General features: G+C 38.4%; 1 protein-coding gene across 1 annotated transcript in view; it reads right to left on the bottom strand.

Moving 5' to 3' along the window:
- RNF150 (ring finger protein 150) overlaps positions 1-19,816 on the bottom strand; it is a 215,368-nt gene that overhangs the window by 76,074 nt on the left and 119,478 nt on the right. Inside the window, exon 2 of the mRNA XM_069493476.1 lies at positions 692-942. Within this exon, the coding sequence (XP_069349577.1) occupies positions 692-942 (251 nt within the window). The remainder of the gene's footprint in view (positions 1-691; positions 943-19,816) is intronic.

Genomic DNA, 19,816 nt, shown 5'->3' on the forward strand with positions numbered 1-19,816 from the left:
AAGTGAATTAATGCCCAATATGAAGAAAGAGAGAAGGCTATAGAGTTAACTACACCATCATTTACACACACACACACACACACACACACACACAAGCAATGTCTTTATGGTGCATAAAATACCCCTGGAAAAGAAGATATTCCAGGCAGAGGAACTGAGTAGCTGAGACACACATATGGGAAGGCAATTATTTTTCATTATATACCAGTTTATACCTTTTGCGTTTTATGCCATGTGTATATTATATGCTTAATCGCTTTTTAAAATAACTTTAAATTTTTATCTCATTTTCTTCTTCTTTTCACAAGGAGGAAATCCTGGCTCTTTCCAAATTATGTTCACACTATTGGCATAATCTCAGCTCAATTCCCCTTTCTCTCTTTATTATGTGGGTTATTAAAGAAATAATTGTCCAAAAAAATAAGGCCAGTGTGGGACAAATGACCTCCATTTTACACAACAACACTAGTAAAACATCAAAATAAGTGTCTTTGGAATATATCTGAAAAACTATATAGCAAATGTTAGCAGTGTTTATCTTGAGTGGAGGCATAATAGGTAATTTTGTTTTTGTCTTGGTATTTTCCGTGATGTGCAAAGTTTACACAATCATATATGTTGCTTTTGTAACCACTTTTTAAAGTTGTTTTTTTTTTTTTTTTTTTTTTTTTTTTAACTTTTTGCTACTCACCTGGTTCCTGTCCCTGGCATTTGCATACCGAAACCTCTGGATGTAATAAAAGACCAGCCATGCGAGGGAAATGATCATCAGGACAATGAAGGAGATGGAGACAAACACAACCGAAGTGCGGCTCACATATTTCTGCAAGTTCCGGGTTCCGATGGTGATGTACATCGTCACGGTGATATTTCTTTCCAGCAGGCTCACTATCTCCCTCCCTTTCGGCTCAGGAATCATTATGGCCACGATGTCTTCCACACCTGTGGCGAGAGGGGCAGGAACAGGCAATAAGGTCAGGGGAGAAGATAGGGGCATCAGAGTGATGCGTCTGGACCAAGTAACGTGCAACCAAATAACGATACTACCTTTGAGAACTCTACGCCAGGCTAAGAAGACCTACTAGCCAGAAATCGAGTCAAAGTTTCTCTTTCTTCAGTGATCTAGGGATGCTGCTATGTTGTATGTGAAAAAAGGACCTAACTTGAATTCATGACGTTGGCAACAGTGAGGCCATGATCATGCTCTTCTCTTTTTCATCTCTAAAGTACTGACCTTGGGTCTGGTAAAGGCGGATCCTTCCCAGACAGCCGAGTTTGCTGTCATGTGTTGCATTCCACAGATCCCTTGAGGAGGGGAAGGGACTTTGCACTCCATGGCAAAAGGTAAAATGCCCAGTTTCATGCCATCTGTCTGAGAGCTCTCTCCCTTCTCTCCCTTTCCCCCACACAGACATTATGAATATTCAGTTATGGATATCTGTGTACCATTTCCAAGGCAATTTTCTTCGATAGTGAGTATCCAAGCAACCAAAAAAGGAAAAAAAAAAAAAAAAAAAAAAAGAAGGAATTAAAGCAGCAGTCCCCAACCTTTCTGGCATCAAGGGCCAGTTTCACGGATGACAACTTTTCCATGGACTGGGGAGCGTGGCGGGATGGTTTCAGGATGTCAGGATGATTCAAGCACTTTACATTTATTGTGCAAACTCTCTGCTAATGATAATCTGTATTTGCAGCTGCTCCCCAGCACTAGCATCACCACCTCGGCTCCACCTCAGAGCATCAGGCATTAGATTCTCATAAGCAGCATGCAACCTAGATCCCTCGCGTGCACAGTTTACAGTAGGGTTTGCGCTCCTATGAGAGTCTAATGCTGCTGCTGATCTGACAGGAGGCAGAGCTTATGCAGTGATGTGAGCAATGGGGAGAGGCTGTAAACACAGAGGAAGCTTTGCTGGCTTGCTGTGCAGCCCAGTTCCTAACAGGCCATAAACTGGTATGAGTCCGCAGCCTGGGGGTTGGGGACCGCAGCCTTAAAGAGCTCTAATATGATTTGCCAACATACAATAATAGTCCCACAATTATTTTTTGCTTATATAACCTAATTCAATGGAAACAGCTTGTGTGACCACATACCAAGCAAAGAAAAAATGGAGGCAGTACAGAGAATTCCAGGACTGCTTTAACTCCACTCTTAAATACCCCCACCACATTGCCCCTGGTATTTGGACAGTTTGAAGCAAAAGTGGCACATTTTTGGGGCCTGAGTTACAAGAGTTATTGTCCTCTTTATGAGGAGTTCTGGGGTGTCTACAAGGGGATTTTTAGAAATTATATGATACCAGATTCAAACGAACCCACCCAACATGTCATTGTGTGTGACACATGGAAGAGAATATTAATTTCACTAGGATAGGTTCTCAGGGATCACCCCAAATTCAAATCCATAGAGAACAATGCAAGATGATTAGGGCACACAGCTCCTACATCCACGTAGAAATATTCTAATATCTGTGGTGACTACCAATCGGAGGGAGCAAATTTACAATTAGGATGTTGGAGATTTGGGACAAAATCAGACCCTGCTGTGGCTGCTTAAAGCTGGTCTTATTCCCATGCTGAGGTCAGTCAGCTAGCAGGAACTACCAGATTACATTTGTTCAGGGTGTTGTAAGCCTCTTAAGAACTACTTAGGGCTTTCACATGACCTTGCCTCTCTTTGCAGGGTTTTCAATCCTAAATTCTTTGATGGTGTTTCACCTAGGCTGAATAAATACTTTAAAAGCTAACTACATACAAAGGTGTCTGTGTATGCTATATCAATTATATGTTTAAAAAATTTCTAAAACCTTTGCATTGGTCCAACTGCAAAATCATAAAGCCAGAGAGTGCTTGGGTTTAGCTGTTATTTCTGGGAATTACTGAAGCTGAGGGCTTGAATTTCAACTTTGCAGAATTTACTGACAATTCTGATGTTCCTTTCCTTTTCACATCTACTTCGGCTAATGGCTGCATGTGGTCTGAGGTTTTCTGAGGGATTAAGGCTGCTGGCGGGTTTTGTCTCTAGAGAAACATGATCTTCTTTGCATACTGGACTAATCTGGCCTAAAGAGGCTCATCCCAGCACTGCAGCTATTTTAGAGTTATTGGAGTAATCGTAGAATCACAATTTTTTATTTCACGTATTCCTTTATTTATATTCTTTAGGCATGTTTAAGGCTCTAGAATTAGATTCTTTTGAGGAAGGCATCTTGGGGTTATTTATGAGACTTTGTATGCTGAGACATGCACAAGTTCACAGGGTATAGTGGTCAAATTTCACTAATACATTCTTTTGTGGCTTCCAGTTTTGATATCTAGCTTAGAAAGTTCTTTTTCACCCAAGATTATGGAAACGCTCATCTAAAATCACTTCTTGAAACCTTATAGTTTTACTTTTTACATTTAAATCTTGAACCCAACTGTGATTTAATAACAATACAATATTTATTGAACTCTTATGATAGAAAGAAGGAAGATTAGGATGCAATTTCCAGCATATGTATTTGGGTCTATTTTGCATTGTTTTTGTTTGTTTGTTTCTGTATGAATAAGGTTGACCCATCTTTTGCTGAACCTGTACCAGGCTGTTTTAATTGTGTAGCTTTTAACATACTTACTATCTTGTAGCCTAAATTTTCCTCCACTATTTTTCCTCCCACAATTTTCCCATTATCTACTTATATTTAAGAGACCATAGAGTCTAACAATTAAGAGTTGGGCTCTGGAACTGGACAGCTTGTTTCAAACTCTAGTTCAGCATTTTAAAAACAGGCAAACAAATTTTTGATCTCCACTCATCATCCATTTCCAGGGATCTGAGAAAACATTTTTTCTTCCTGTTGCATAAAGTATAATTAACTATTTTAAAGCATTTATTTTAAACTTAAATACTTAGTTACACTGCTTGTGTTGTTTGTCCTACTGTTGCGCCTTCATGCTATGTATTAAATAACACCCACTCCGAAAGATAAACAGTACAAATGACAGTGGGGAGGGTCTATTCATCTGGACTTCAGCTTTATTCATTTTCAACATTCATAATAAATTTCTAGGGTTGATTATGGTAAAAATAGATGGGATTCTGGGATATTTCTCTGTGTGCTTTAGTCTGTGTATTGTGCGTGGCAAAAGGTGATACTGGGGATATGTATTTATCCCAATAGAAATAGTCACAAAGAATCTGGGTACCTAGGGTGCCCCCCAAAATGGTACTAAGTGGATTTAGATGAATTGTCATTCTGATCAATGTACAAAATCCAAGGCAAAAAGCTACTCCAGGATCTCAGTTATTCAAATGAGACACATACACTGATGTGAGTAATCAAATGCCCTGATCTTTGCTTCATTTTGGAATGTGCAGCTACAGTGTCAGAAGCTAGCAGATTCTCTCAGGTATTCTATGGTATAATTGCTTCTATGGGTCTTTGGGAGGCAGGGAAGGAGAGAAATGGGGGTGAAGCACGGGGGAGCTCTGAAAGCCCAGCAGTGATCTCAGAGTTTAATGCTGCCCTAAGTAGCTACTATTTATCTATGACATGGGGGAGGCTCCAAGGCTCAGGGAAGTTAAAAAATAGCACATTTTGTATGGGTACAACCTACAAAGAGATCCTACTATTTGAGAAATTCTGTTTACTGTGACACTGAGTGCCTCTTTTTTTGCAAAATTACATCAGCCTACCATCTATTTTTCTCCCAAAAGCACTTTATACTTGTGAATGGTGAGTGGCTGCTGTTATGTAATTATTGTGTGTTCTGGAAAAGCTCTCGAGTCCTGTGGGAAAACGTGTGACCAGGACACACATGACCCGCTGCCAGATGACAGCAGGAGCATCCTGTATTTTTAGTGCTTCCTTTTCCCTGGAGAGTGCTCAATTGCCAGGATCTAATTTGATATATGCAGATAAGTAAGGAATGAAAACAAAAGTTCATAAAACCAAAGAATGTTTAATAACCAGGAAAGCCTTTACTCATAAATTCAAACCAGGTTGTTTAAACATTGCATTAATAGGATATCTAGAAACACCAGCACAGTGCTAGACATTTCACAGTCCATAGCTCTGTTCTTCCCCGTGTATCTTGGAGGGTGATAACAGCATTCCTCCCTGGGTTGATGTGACCAGAAATCCCTTTTTTCAATCCCTTGCATGATTTTCTTCCCACTAACCTTTACTTTAAACTCAGTCTCACTGTTCGCCCTCTAGAATTTAGATAAGAAAAATTTGCATTGTTCCATTTATAGATATTTTCTATTTATATACCTAATATCTACTTAAAGAAAAAGTCAGTTCTTGATTATAATCTATTTTAAAGTGAGAGAAAGTATATGAAATGATTTTAAAACTGCAAAGCACCATATAAATGTAAAGTGTTATTATTACTTTTGGCATCAACAAATATTTTTAATTCACACAGATGGAAAAATACTAAATAGGCCGGGCGCGGTGGCTCACGCCTGTAATCCTAGCACTCTGGGAGGCCGAGGTGGGTGGATCGTTTGAGCTCAGGAGTTCGAGACCAGCCTGAGCAAGAACGAGACCCCATCTCTACTAAAAAAAAAATAGAAAGAAATTATATGGACAGCTAAAAATATATATAGAAAAAATTAGCCGGGCATGGTGGTGCATGCCTGTAGTCCCAGCTACTCGGGAGGCTGAGGCAGTAGGATCGCTTAAGCCCAGGAGTTTGAGGTTGCTGTGAGCTAAACTGACGCCACGGCACTCACTCTAGCCCGGGCAACAGAGCGAGACTCTGTCTAAAAAAAAAAAAAAAAAAGAAAAATACTAAATAAAGCACTCACAATAAGAATCCAACAATATAGGAAAACAATCCTCATGACCAAGTGGGATTTATCCTAGGAATGTGAAGATGACTTAATATTAGAAAATATGTTAATGCTTTCTAGCATATTTATAAATTAAAGGGATAAAGCATGTAAGTATCTTGTGTAGCGACTTATCCTCTAATATTTGGTCTTTCTTTCTTCTACAGTATTAGTGTTTTAGCTAGGCATAGGCCAAGATCCCCCGTGAAAAGTCTCCCTTGCAGCGAGATGTGGCTAGGTGATTGATATTTGGCCACGGACGTGTGAGTGGAATTGAGTTTGCCACTCCAGGGGCTTATCCATAAGAGGACTGAGTCTGTGCTCCCCAGATCCCGTCTTCCCTTCCCTCTGACTTCAGATGGAGAGATGTGTAGTAGCCAACCTTCTTAGAGAAGGAACCCACTTGTGGAGGATGGCACCCATTCCTGATTCTATGAAGAGTAGTAAAAGAAATTTCCTCAATGTGATAACAAGTATCATCCAGAAATATTACATTAAATGGAGGAGAAAACAGAAATTTTCCAGTTAATATAGTGAAGAAGACAAGGATGAGCCAACATTGAAAGCAAAGTTATACCTGGTGTAAAGAGACAAAGAAATGAGAGTGGTAAAGTCCTAAAAGGAAGAGTGCACACTGTCATTATTTGGGGACTCCCATGACTGTATGTGAAAGCCAAGATAATTCCACTCTAAAACCAGAAGACCATTCAGGCCCGCTCAGAAGTTAAAGAGGGGCATCCATGTTGATGACAGAGGACGGCACCTGTCCCACCATCGCTGCTGCCTGACACAGCCAGGAAACAAAGTAGGTGATGAGAACACTCAAATATATACGATTTTACTTCGTCCATTATACCTCAATATACCTGGGAAAAAGTGAAAAAAATAAAATATTTGAAATGACTCATTATCCAACAGCAGTAAAATAAGTAATCTATGGTACATTCACTGAAAATTGATAATTGTGATGACCACAAAAGTAACATGGTAAAAATGCTTATGATGTAATACAAAGTGAAAAAGTACCTACCATAGGTTTATAAAGCTATGAGTATGAACTGGATTAAAAAGGGAGAGGAATTTTAAAAAAACATTATTTAGAAAAGAAATTAGAACACTGTTTAGTAAAATACAAGATTCAGGATCAACATAGAAAAATGAAGAGCTTCTTATATGCCAGTAATACCTAACTAGAAAATGTAATGGAAAAACAGATCTATACATAATAGCAGCAGACATCCTAAAACATTTAAGAATAAGCCTAATAAACATTAGCCCTAAATGAGGAAAACTATACAAAAAAGCTTCTCTGAAAGACAGAAAATTTCCAGAGAAGCAGATTTCATTTTTAACCCAAGGGTTGTTTAGTATTATGTTGTTTAGTATTATGTATGTGATTTTTAAAGTTATCCATTCATAATTATTATTAATTTTTTGTTGATGCATTATGGTCAAGAAACAGAGCCTCTTGAAATTGATCCCTAATCACCATTTTCAAGGTAGAGTTTCCATCTATATTCAAACACATTGCCTATTCTGTGTTGGGTATATCTCATTGATTAAGCTTATTAATTAATTATATTCAGATCTTCCATATTTCTGTAAAGTTTGCCTGATTGGTTGCCTAACGGGGGTGTGTTAAATTGTCTAACACAACAGTTGATCGATCTGTTTCTCTCTGAAGTTCTATCAGCTGCTAATTTTCTTGCCTAACCCCTTTCTTTGTGACTCTTGGAAATTAAAGTCTCTGGTCAATAAATTCCCTAACAGCCTTGGTCTCTTCTTGGAATGACCCCTTCACCGCCTTGATCCTTCACTTCCTTGCTTCCATTGATCTGGCTACCCTCCAGGGCCACTGCTGCCTCTGCAGAGATGGTGAAGGGGAGATTTAAAAAAAAAATTAAATTATTTTAATTAAGCCACATTCCACGTCTCAGGGCTGGAAGGTGGTTTGCAGCGTGCTCCATCTCGCTACTGCCGGACCACTGCTCCCAGCCCCATCACATCCTCCTTCAGAAGCCACTGATCTTTTAAGATTCTCTTCACCTGGATTTGTTACCCTGTCTCCTCTCTCTTGGCTCTCATCTGCCACCCCCACCACCCTCCTGTTTATCTGCTCTATCCCCCACCTTAGCTCCTTGCTTATAACATTCATCTTCCTCAGGCGGGAATTTCTCCTCCAGGGACCTTCTCTCCTCCAGGCCTCTCCAGACACATATCCCACTGTCTTATCCTGGACCTTGTCACCACTGGAAAATGCACCACCTCTGGAAACCTGATTTCAAAGATGTCACTTTCCAAATGCCACTTCCTCTACTTCCAGCTGTCTTCGCTCAGGTACCCCCCACCCATTACCTGCTCTGCTTTCTTACTATCCATCAGCCCTCTCCTGGCCTCACATCTCTCCTTACCCAGCCTACATCACATGGTCCATAGTAACAAACTCTTCTTAAAACTCCCCCAGCTCCCTCGCTCTATGGAACCTGCCCTACAAAATTTGCTTTGTCTATGCCTCCACTTGATTTTGTGAACATTGCTAAGAGAAAAATCTCACAAGTCACCCATTTTCACTTGAAATTATAATCACTGTCATCAAAAGGACACCTCATATCACCCTGTTGTTCTCTACTCTAGACCCACTCCCCGTCTGTTCAAATAATGACCTCATATCTTTATGTCTGTAAAGGAACCTCCCCCACACATCCCTTCCCACCCACATTCTCAATCAGCTGAGATGTTACCACAGGAGTCATTGAGAAAAATACCCACCAGAGGGAAATATCATGTCCTGTTATTAAATGAGGTAACTCACGGTGAATCACCTGGCACAGGGCCTGCCATATAAAAACCCTAAATAGAAGTTAACTTTTATTAGTACCATTACTGTTGTCCTACCACTGCCAAATACACAAATCAGCCTGCACCTGCACCCCCTTCTCGTATTACAATGCAGTACAAATCCCAGCTGCTACAACAGCCTAATCCAATCGATGTGATTCCCTCTCTCTCATAGTCACTACTGCTCAGGTACGGGCAGGACACACAGGGATTTTATTCCTGTTATGAGGAAAGCCAACGCCCCCTTTTGGTCTTACACAGGAGCATTTGTGAGGCTACACTGTGGGAGTCATTTTTGCACCAGGAGGGCAAAACTCTAAGAATAGAGCTGGCACCAAAGGAGGAGAGCCATGAATCAGGGCGAAAACCTGATGACATGATTTGAGCCTTGATCAAGGCACATCTGAAGTCAGCCTACTTTTGGATTTCACAGTTATTTTGCTAAAGGCAGTTTGGGTTAAGTTTTCTGCCCTTTGCTCTCATATAACCAGGTAGTGACAAAAGAAAATTCTAAGAATACAGGTCTTCTGAATTTCCAACTAGAGTCACTGAACCACATTATACGTCCATGTAATTTCTTAGGTGGTTGATTATTTAATTTTACTTATTTGAATCACATTAGAAGTTACTGTAGTGTTTTCATACATTTCAGAAAATAATGTCTGTATCTCACTAAATTGTTGCCTTCTGTCTCACACATGTAATTCTAAAGGCATCCTAGACCATGAGGAAGCAGTCATTCCATATGGCTTCAAAATGTGTTCCATTACCTTGTCTACCTAGGGAGAAGTTAGTACTCTCTTGAAACACGCACCTTTCCTGAAACTCTTGTATTACCACACCTGTTGAAGATGGGAAATGTGTTGTCTGGACACAGCCTTAGTCTGACCAAGAAAAACAGTTTCCAAAGGATAAAAAAATTCATGGTAGAACTAATTTAGGAGTTTGAAAATTTATCATTCAGAAACCAGACTGATAATTTGCAGTGCAAACCAATTGACTTGATTCCTCGAGAAGACCTCTAAGCTCAAAATATAAAGATGCATCTGAGCTATCAGGTAAACAGTGGTTACTCTGTGCTTCCCCAATACTCTGTTGCAAACTTGAAATATGCCAAATGCAGATGTTACTGAAGTGCATTTTAATTATACACCAAATCCTCTCTGTGCAGATTTGTCATTACAGTCAATTACAACTAACTTCTATGAGATCAAAAAATCTTTAAAGGAGATGCTAACAATAGCTAATTTTATTTTCCTTGGAATGGCTCTAGTAACTTAATTAACTCACAGATGTCATTCCTCAGCCACACGAGATGACCAATGACTTATACTTTTGAAAAAACTCATATATGTTCCTACCCTACAATTCTACAAGTCTGTAGAATTTTTTTGTGAATTCGTGGTAATTGTAGAAGGAGTGATGAATATAAAACAAGGTATTGTATTTATAGCCCACCTGTAGGATTTTCTTGTAACATATTTAAACCAGACTCAAAAATATCTTACTTCTAGTTTTTGTGAGAATTTCAAATGTTTAAAAATGATATGATAGAGCCCAGGCTGAAATAGAACAAATCATAGAATACTAAATTGATTTTTATGATAATTTGGTTTTCATTAGAGTCAGTTTTTATTAGAGCAAATGCTTAAAAAAACTTCTGTCATATGCAAGATATTTTAAATTCTAATTTTGGTTTAGACAAAAACCAATATACAATTGCCCCTCAGTATCTATGTGAGGAATTAGTTCTAGAATCTCAATGCATACCAAAATCCGAGCATAGTCAAGTCCTACAGTTGGCCCCGAGGAACTAACATATATAAAAAGTCAACACTCTAAATATGCAGGTTTTGCATCCTGGGAATATTGTGTTTTCTTTTCTTTTTTTTTTAAGAGACAGTCTGTCTGTGTCATTCAGGCTGGAGTGCAATGGTGGGATCAGAGCCCACTGTAGCCTTGAACTCCTAGGCTCAAGTGATTCTCTTGCCTCAGCCTCCCAAGTAGCTGGGACTACGAGCGTGCACCACTGTACCTGGAAAATTTTTAAAAAACTTTTTGTAGATGTGGGGGTCTTGCTATGTTGCCCAGGCTGGTCTTGAACTCTTGGCCTCAAGAGTTCTCCTGCCTCGGTATCCTAAAGCAGTAGGATTACAGGTATGAGCCACCATGCCTGACCAATATTGTACTTTTAATCTGCCTTTGGTTAAAAAAAATGCATATAAGTGGATCCGTGTAATTCAAACCTGTGTTATTCAAGGGTCAACTACACGTATAAGTCTCATTAAGGAGCAACCCAATGGAATCATAGGATACGAGACTGAGAGAGACCAAAATTCCCCAGCATTTCTTCTCTTGATAATAATCTCACAAATGAAATTAAATAGCAGAATCATTTACCATAACTTCTCACTGGGTGACCTTGAAAGAGTTATTAAACTCTGAAGCTTCAGGTTCATTATCTCCGTGACTCTATACTAAACATACCCAGTCCGGGCTTGAGTAAGGATTAAATGAAAGAATGCATACAAACAACCTAGAACACAGTATGTGCTGAGTCAATATTAATGGTTACTGCTATCACATCATCAACATCATCTACCGAATGAATATTTAAAACATTCCAGACAATGTAAAACCTGCATTTAGACCAAAAGAGGTAGGGTGGGAAGGACACATTAACTTTGATTTCCACTCATGCCCCAAAGCAAGGATGAGCTTCTGGATGGCTTAGAGCACCTAAATATTTCAGGGACCCATGCAAACAACTGGGGACCATGAAGCCCAACCTGGGCAAGTTGCCATTTTCTGCAACATCAAAAGGTTAACTTTCCACCCATATTGGTCAATGCAAGGAAACTCTAAGGCAGATGAATAGAAAATTAATCTTCAAAGTAAAAAATAAACATCACTAGGTCAGCAATTAAAGGCGCAATTCACATTACTCTCTCAAGGTAGTGAAAAATAGAAGCTGTATAATTTTTAGTCTGAAACAGTCACATAATAAAAGAAAACACAAATTTGTATTTTATCTTTCTTTGAACTATTGAGAAAAATCAAAATTATCCCCCATTAAACTATTTTTAACAATACATGGCAAGAACCTAGAATTACAATTAAAAAACAATAATCATGATATGTTGGGTCTAATGAACTTCTGGATATTTATGGCCTATTATTCTGCACCACTGCGTGGAATAGGGAAATGTGCATGAAGCACTTCTCACAATTTTTGTTTATTTGTTTGGCAGAAGTTATCTGGAATTCAAAATTTACTGCATAATTACTAAATGTCTCATTACTTAGTTAATCTCTATGTTTCTTTTTAGTATCGAACAAGTTGTCTTTAAGTCTTTGAAACTAGAAGAACTCCTTTCATTAAAAGTTCAGATTGGAAAATCCCTTTCAAAATTTGGTTTCTAGAAGCTGGAAATTCCCACATAGTTTTCCCTATGGTAAGATGACATACAATACACCATAAATTCAACAAATATTAAGGTCAGTTAAAAGACCAACTACAAGCTGAGTATCCCTTATTTGAAACTCTTGGGACCAAAGTGTTTTGAATTTTGGATTTTTTTCAGATTTTGGAATATTTGCACATACATAACGAAATATCTTGGAGATAGAACCCAAGTTTAAACATAAAATTCATTTATGTTTCACATACACCTAATACGCATAGCCTGAAGGCAATTTTACACAATATTTTTAATAATTTTGTGCATAAAACAAAGTTCATGTACATTGAACCATGAGAAAACAAAGGTGTCACCATCTCAGCCACCCATGTGGACAATCTGTGGTTGTTTGGCATCATTTCTGCCTCTAAATTTATATGCTACCAATAAACAGTATTTTCTTATACACATTCACACATATACACTTAGCAGTAAAAAATAAGACATAGCATTAATACAGTGAAAAAATAACGTATTAAGGGTAAAACTAGGCAGTTCAAGAGCATCACAAGAATACCTGTAGCAGCTGTTAAATAGCAACCACAAACAATGGTAGGCTTCAGTCTCCACCTCTGATGCTGTGCTTTGATTAAAATGCTACTGCACACTGTATTTTATTTTTTTAGGTGAGAAGATACATCAGTAGCAGGAAAGGGATCAGGAAGTGGGTTCTCTAGGGATGAGGAGACATCCTATTACACAGCTCCAGAGTCATTTGCCTCATTAACAATGGCTTTTGCCTTAGAAGTCTCTCTTTGATTTTACAAACTGACATGATTTCTTATTCTGTTATGAATGCACGTTGCTCTAGTCCTTCAATAAGCTCATCACACATTTTCACCATGTCACCTATAGGCACTTTTTCTGTAGTGTGAATATCATCTTTACCATCGCTATTATCATGATCACCTTGATTCAGAACCATTTTGGCTGTTTTACCATCAGTCACTGAATGAACAACTGGGGCCTCATTATCGAAGCTGAGAACTTCTTTGATATCCACTTCTTACAGCTTACTGAGGGACTCTGAAAGCATATTTTTTTATATATGTAAGGAGGTCAGACATTCTTTTTTTCTCCCTTGACACGCAGAATCCTTCAGAGTCACCACCTCATTCATTATCATCACTGAACATAGTCACAGGCTAGAGGCTACACCAGGCATGCACCACTGTCTTTAGTCACTGTGTTCCAGTATCGGCAATAGCATATTCAGTATCCTTCATGTTAAACTCCTTTTGAAAACCTTCCACACTCACACCTCTGTTTACTGCTGCTAGTATGCTGTTTAAGAAAGTGTTTTTATATTTACTCTTCATTGATCTAACCCTGGTCACATGACTAAATTAATGCAGTCACATTTGGGGAAAATACATGGCATACACATTACTTTTGATGAGAATTTCAGCTGGAGGATGAGCAGAACAGTTGTCAAGGAATAATAAAATCTTGAAATCATCATCCAGTCAAGTTTCCCTGTGGTAAGCATGAGCCACTGGTGCAAAATGTTTGTGAAACAAACAACAACAATAAAATGTCCCTGATGATTCATACATTTTTGTCAGAATAATGGACTAGTAAGGAATTCACCCCTTGAAACACTCCTTAAAACAGTGAGGACACAAGCTTTTGCCTAATCATAGCAAGTTCACACTCACGCATACCTGTTGTGTTAGCACATCCCAGCACAGTTATTCTGTCCTTGGCATCCTTAATTCCTTTGGGGGCATCATCAGCTGCAGTCAGAGTATTTTAGGGGTGATCATGGCCAAAACAGTGATGTTTTATCAGCATTATAGACTTGTTCTGGCATCAGATTTTCATCAGCAAACTTGTCAATGAATTTATCTGTAGCTTTGTGATCAGCAGATACTTTATCGAATCTTTAAAATTGAACATAGTGTCCTTTCTTAAATTTCTGCAACCAGCCTGTTAAATATTCACAGTTCCCTTCAATTTTCAGTTCACCAGAATAGATCTTTGTTTTATAATCAACATACCATTAAGTGGCATGAGTTCATGCTGACACAGATCAATCCACCCTTTCAATACATGATTGAGATCTTCATTTTTAGCTTTATGTAGTGTGTTTCTATTTTTCATTAACTTTTTTGTTCATGACTTTCAGCAGAGAACTTCAACAGTTTATCCTTCTGTTTCTTCAGGTTGTATATGGTGGTCATTACAAAACCTACTCTTCTGTAAGACATTTCACACACTGCTGTCCAGTTTCTCCAACAGCTTCACTTCCTGAGCTACAGATAAACATAAATGTTCATATTTTTCTTATCACTGTTACCTATAGGAGTATCTTCAGGACTCTTTGATATTTTCAACAGTATCTTTACACCACAGAGCAGGGAATAAGCAAAACAACAACAACAACAACAACAACAAAAAAAACCCCAAAAAACCAGAAAACCCCACGTGTAATGCATGTAGATCTTGACACCATGTGGGGCATCATGGGGAACCTGCTACTGGTGCACCTGGCTTGCACAGGTACCATCCTCTTACCCTTAGCAGGTATGCTTGCGTGGGTGAATCTGAGCATGTGCAGAAAAGATATATCACAGCCAAATGGGGCTTAGAGGGTCTTTTTTCCCTTGGAGATGCTGAATAAACCATGTTTTGTGCCTGCATTTTGACTGCAACCCATCACATGAGGTAAGGTGTGGAATTTTCCATTTGTAATATCATGTCAATGCTCAAAAGTTTCAGATTTTATATCATTTTGGGTTTTCAGATTAGGGATGCTCACCTGTTTTAATATACTGAGGAAATACAGCAAAAACAGGACAGAACTTGATGATGGACCTTGGTGGATAAAAAATGGGCTTCTCAAGAATCAGTGCTCAAGCTCTAAAGAAGTGAACAACACTGCATGTCCTGTGGCTCGATATGTAAATTCTAGGGACTATCTCTGATAAACATTTGTATGAAAAGCTTTTTAGACTAATATGAAAGTGAATAGAATATATAAATCTTCTTGGTCCTTATTGTCTCCATCAGTAGTTCTCAAAGCAGGGGGAACTGGGTGCATTTTAGCAGGATCTCAGGTCTAGGATAGGGACAAGAGATGAGAGACTGAGTTTGTAATTTGAAAAAGCTCCAAAGATCTGAAACACACCTCCTTGTCCTTTGTTCAATACAGCGTATGCTGTAAATCAAAGAATATCTATAATAGATGCTTTCTATTCCCCTCACATGTCCCCTAGCTCATATCTTTTCATGCACATTGTCCTGATTTTCAACTGCCAGCACCTGGATTTCTTTGCCTAAGTGGCTTTTCTTGACCACTAAATATCACTCTGTGTGTGGGCCAGGAGAAAGGAGAAATTACTACCACTTTTGAGCAGCCTTGAACTGATGACTGAAAAAGTGGGTGTATAAATACTTCACCTCCCTCCTCCCTGTGCTGGGTTAACCCCGTGGCACAGTCTTTACACCATTTCCCAGAGTTCCCCAGTGGGATAAAGCTTCATTATTCACAGTGGTAACCTGCTCGATAGCACACTCTCTGCTGGCTCCCTTCCTTCCCTGCTGCATTTCTGCATTCCCAAGCAGGTGTTTCCTGGAACCACCTCTCAAATAAATGCTTGGCCCTGAATGCTTATTTCAGTCTTGCTTCTGGGTAAACTCAAACTAAGACTGTGCCAAAAACTATTTCTTTTTCTTTCTTCATTGTTCTCTGATGTCCTAAATACTAGCTATAATGGCTCATACCTCAGTGACATTACACTGCTTTCTAAATATCACTCTTTAATTTTTAATTGTTTTACAAATATTAATAGAAAGAAAACACTGAATGCAAGAACATGAATTTTGTGCCTCCCATTTTTAACTAAAATGAGAGAGAGAGAGAGAGAGAGAGAGAGAATCACTCAGTGGAAGTAGCTCTAGAATCTTTTATTTCATACCTTGTCATGCCAACTGCCCTGAGGATAGTTGTGGTTCCATATAGCTACTGAAAACAGTGTTCAAACTGCCTATCTGAAGGGAGAGTCAAGCATCCTTTTCTCCCATTTCTGTCCTTAGAAGAGAAGGAGATTTTTTTTGGATATTGAACAGATAGTATTCATTGAAATTTCTGAACTTATCAAATATTCTATAAAGCTTGCTGTCTAATGTGGTAGCCAACAGCCACATGCTGTTATTGAGTACTAAAAATGTAGCCTGTAGGATTGAGGGGTTGAATTTTTTATTTTAGCTAATTTAAATTTAATTTAAAACCATTACTCAGTTCAAATATTAGAAAACTTCTAAGTATGTTTGCAAAAACTTGGGTACGAAATTTACTTTTTCATCTCAACTTGGATAAAAATTTAGCATTCAAGTTGAGATATACTGCAGTGTAAAATGCATACTGGAACTTGAAGACTTAGTACAAAAATCTCAATAATTATTAATATTGAGATATTTATGAAATATTTTTATAGTAAATGTTGAAATAACATTTTGGATATATAAGTTACATAAAATATATTAAGTTTAATTTTTCTTGCTTCTCTTTCCCTTTTTTAAAAATGTGGCTACTAGAAATTTTAAAATTAAATGGGTGGCTCACAATATATTTCTATTAGGCAGCATTGTTCAGTCAATCTATTGACAGATTTTATTTGCTAGCCTAACAGGTACAATTATTGCTGTAAAAAAAAAGATCAAGACAGGTTAATATTCCTCCTGCTTAAGGAGCTGGTATTTTAAAGGGACTGTCACAGGTTTGGTAATAATATTGAAGCCAAACTTAAAAGCAAAATAGAAGGTAAAGGCATATAAACCATTCTCAGGGAATGCAGCTCTTCTCTTATATAGATAGATTACTGGTATTAAAGTAAATTATAGAAAGTGATTTAAGAAACAATGTTACCCTTTTTAAAAGCCAATAAAACTTACTCTTCCTGAACAATGAAATAAAGGCTCTGTCAGTTTTCTAGGCCTAAAGGGAGTAACAGAGCCAGGCAATTAGGTCCTAGAAGGGAGTTTCATCATTTACTCTGACATCATCTATGCCTTCATTTTACAGAGAAAGAAAATGAGTCCTAGCCTGCATAGGTGGCTTGTTTAAGGTTAGAAATGATTTTTTTGCTTTCTCAAAGAAAAAAGAATCAATTCTCAAATATAATGTATATTCCCATTAGGTAAAAATACCTTTCCATCATTGCAAAACTCACATGTTTAAACCAGTAGTTCTCAGGTACACTCACCACCAACTCTTCTTAATAGTTCCTTGCATATCTTATTCCATATTTTTAAATAATACATTTATAGTAATATTTCTTGGTTTATCAATTTTATTTTATTTTATTTTTTGTTAGAGACAGAGTCTCACTCTGTCACTCAGGCTGGAGTGCAGTGATACAATCACAGCTCACTACAGCCTTGAACTCCTGGGCTCATGCCATCCTCTGGCCTCAGCCTCCCCAGGAGCTAGGACTACACGTGCACACCACCACATCTGGTTATTTTTTTATTTTTTGTAGAGACAGAGTCTCACTATGCTGCTCAAACTGGTTTCCAACTCCTGGCCTCAAGGGATCCTCCTGTCTTGGTCTCCCAAACTGCTGGGATTACAGGTATGAACCATGGCACTTAGCCAATTTATTAATTTTTGACATAGTCTATTGACATCCTTCCATGTTAGATGAGGACTTAACTCACACTCACCACTGTTCCTTCTTACCTCCTCATCCCTTATCGGATGGATCAATAGTCATTCTACGTAAATACTGTTCACTGTAGAGCCAGGTAGTTACAATTACGTACCTTCTCTTTGTTTTCCCTGGAGTTAATAATTGCATTACTTTTTCATTTGCCTGGTTTTCAATATTATCATTGTTATTTTTTTCCCCAAATGCTACTATATCTTTTCCATATGATTACTAAACACTGCTTTTTCTATATTCCTCAGACACATTAGTTCCATTTGTCTTTTTGACGGGGACACCTCTCTCCTGACCTACTGCTCTCCAGCTCCAACATGGACCGACTGCCTTGAAGCCCAAGATGTAGCTATCATCTGGGGGCTTAGCTTACATGGTAATCTTGTGATGCAAAAATTTTACTCCCCTAAGTTTAACTTTAAACTGTCTCTCATTTGTATTTTACAGACATATATGAAATAACAGCAAAACAGTACTGCCAACATCACAAACAACCAAATACTCCACATACTTAAACTATGTATTGGTAGTTTTTAACGGATATTTACAATAGAAAAAGAGTGTCCTTATCTGAAGCATTTTGGTTGCCCCTCCAGCAAATGCCGCTACAGGCTGTAGCAGTTTAGCTTCATTGTAGGAAAACTTGGTTGTTTCTAAAATAGCAGCCGTAGGGTCTGGAGTCCACAAGCCCTGGTGTCAGGAATGTTTCCAGGGTTATTCTGTGCTTGACCCCTAACTATCTAGCTCATCCTTGTTGGAAAATAAGATCAAGAAGCCTCTTTACAACAAGGTAGAACCTAAAGGCAGGGCTTTATCACCGCTGTGGTGGTGGTAATGGTTTTCTGGATCCTGCTCACACAAAGAAAGTACCAACGTTGAGCTGACTGTCAAAGAGATTTCAGATGTGGACAGAGCTATAAAAAGCTGCTACAAACCATAGAGTACTTCTGGGAGCTAGTCAGAGAGCACTTACCAAGATCCACCTCCACATTTTGTAAAGAGAGAAAACTGAGGCCTGGAGACGTACCCAAGACAAAAAGAAGGTGGGTGGAAGCCTATAAGTAGGTCATTCAAATATTTATAAAGATAGAAATAACCTTGGCCGGGCGCGGTGGCTCACGCCTGTAATACTAGCACTCTGGGAGGCCGAGGCGGGTGGATCGCTCAAGGTCAGGAGTTCGAGACCAGCCTGAGCAAGAGCGAGACCCCGTCTCTACTAAAAATAGAAAGAAATTATCTGGCCAACTAAAATATATATAGAAAAAATTAGCCGGGCATGGTGGCGCATGCCTGTAGTCCCAGCTACTCGGGAGGCTGAGGCAGTAGGATCACTTAAGCCCAGGAGTTTGAGGTTGCTGTGAGCTAGGTTGACGCCACGGCACTCACTCTAGCCAGGGCAACAAAGCGACACTCTGTCTCAAAAAAAAAAAAAAAAAAAAAAAAAAAAAGAAATAACCGATTCCTAACAGATAAATTATGACCTTACAGATGGATGTTGTCATTTTGCACAAACTAAGTTTCCAGGAAGAGGCAAAAAATCATTTAAATATTCATATCAATAATTCTAACCCTTGGGCATCTATCCAGTAGGGTATTATAACAACTAAATGTATAAATTGAAGCACCAAATCACTATCCTTCCACCTTGTTTTTTTTCCTTAACCACATGAAATACAAACATTATGAACTTATTAATTATTTACAGTCTAGCTTTGAAGATGAGCATACTTGAAGCAAATTATAGGCAAATGCTGACAGTTAGGCTGGTTCTAGAAAGACCCAGCCAGTCACAGGTAACCGAACAGAGGAATTAAGAGCATTTTCAACTCTTGTTCAGAGAGAGACTAGCCTTAGACATGCTGCTGAAATCATGAACTTATTTGCATGAAAAGACTGGAGAGTAACGAAAGTTAAAAAAAAAAAAATTGTTCTTTCTTTCTTTTGGATGGGTTTTTTAGCATCTACTTGAATGTTGCAAATTATAGGTAGTTTATTCTAGACAATCCCGCTAATGAACTGTAATTTTGTAATTT

This window comes from Eulemur rufifrons, chromosome 18, assembly GCF_041146395.1.
Source record: "Eulemur rufifrons isolate Redbay chromosome 18, OSU_ERuf_1, whole genome shotgun sequence".
NCBI classification, from domain to species: domain Eukaryota; kingdom Metazoa; phylum Chordata; class Mammalia; order Primates; family Lemuridae; genus Eulemur; species Eulemur rufifrons.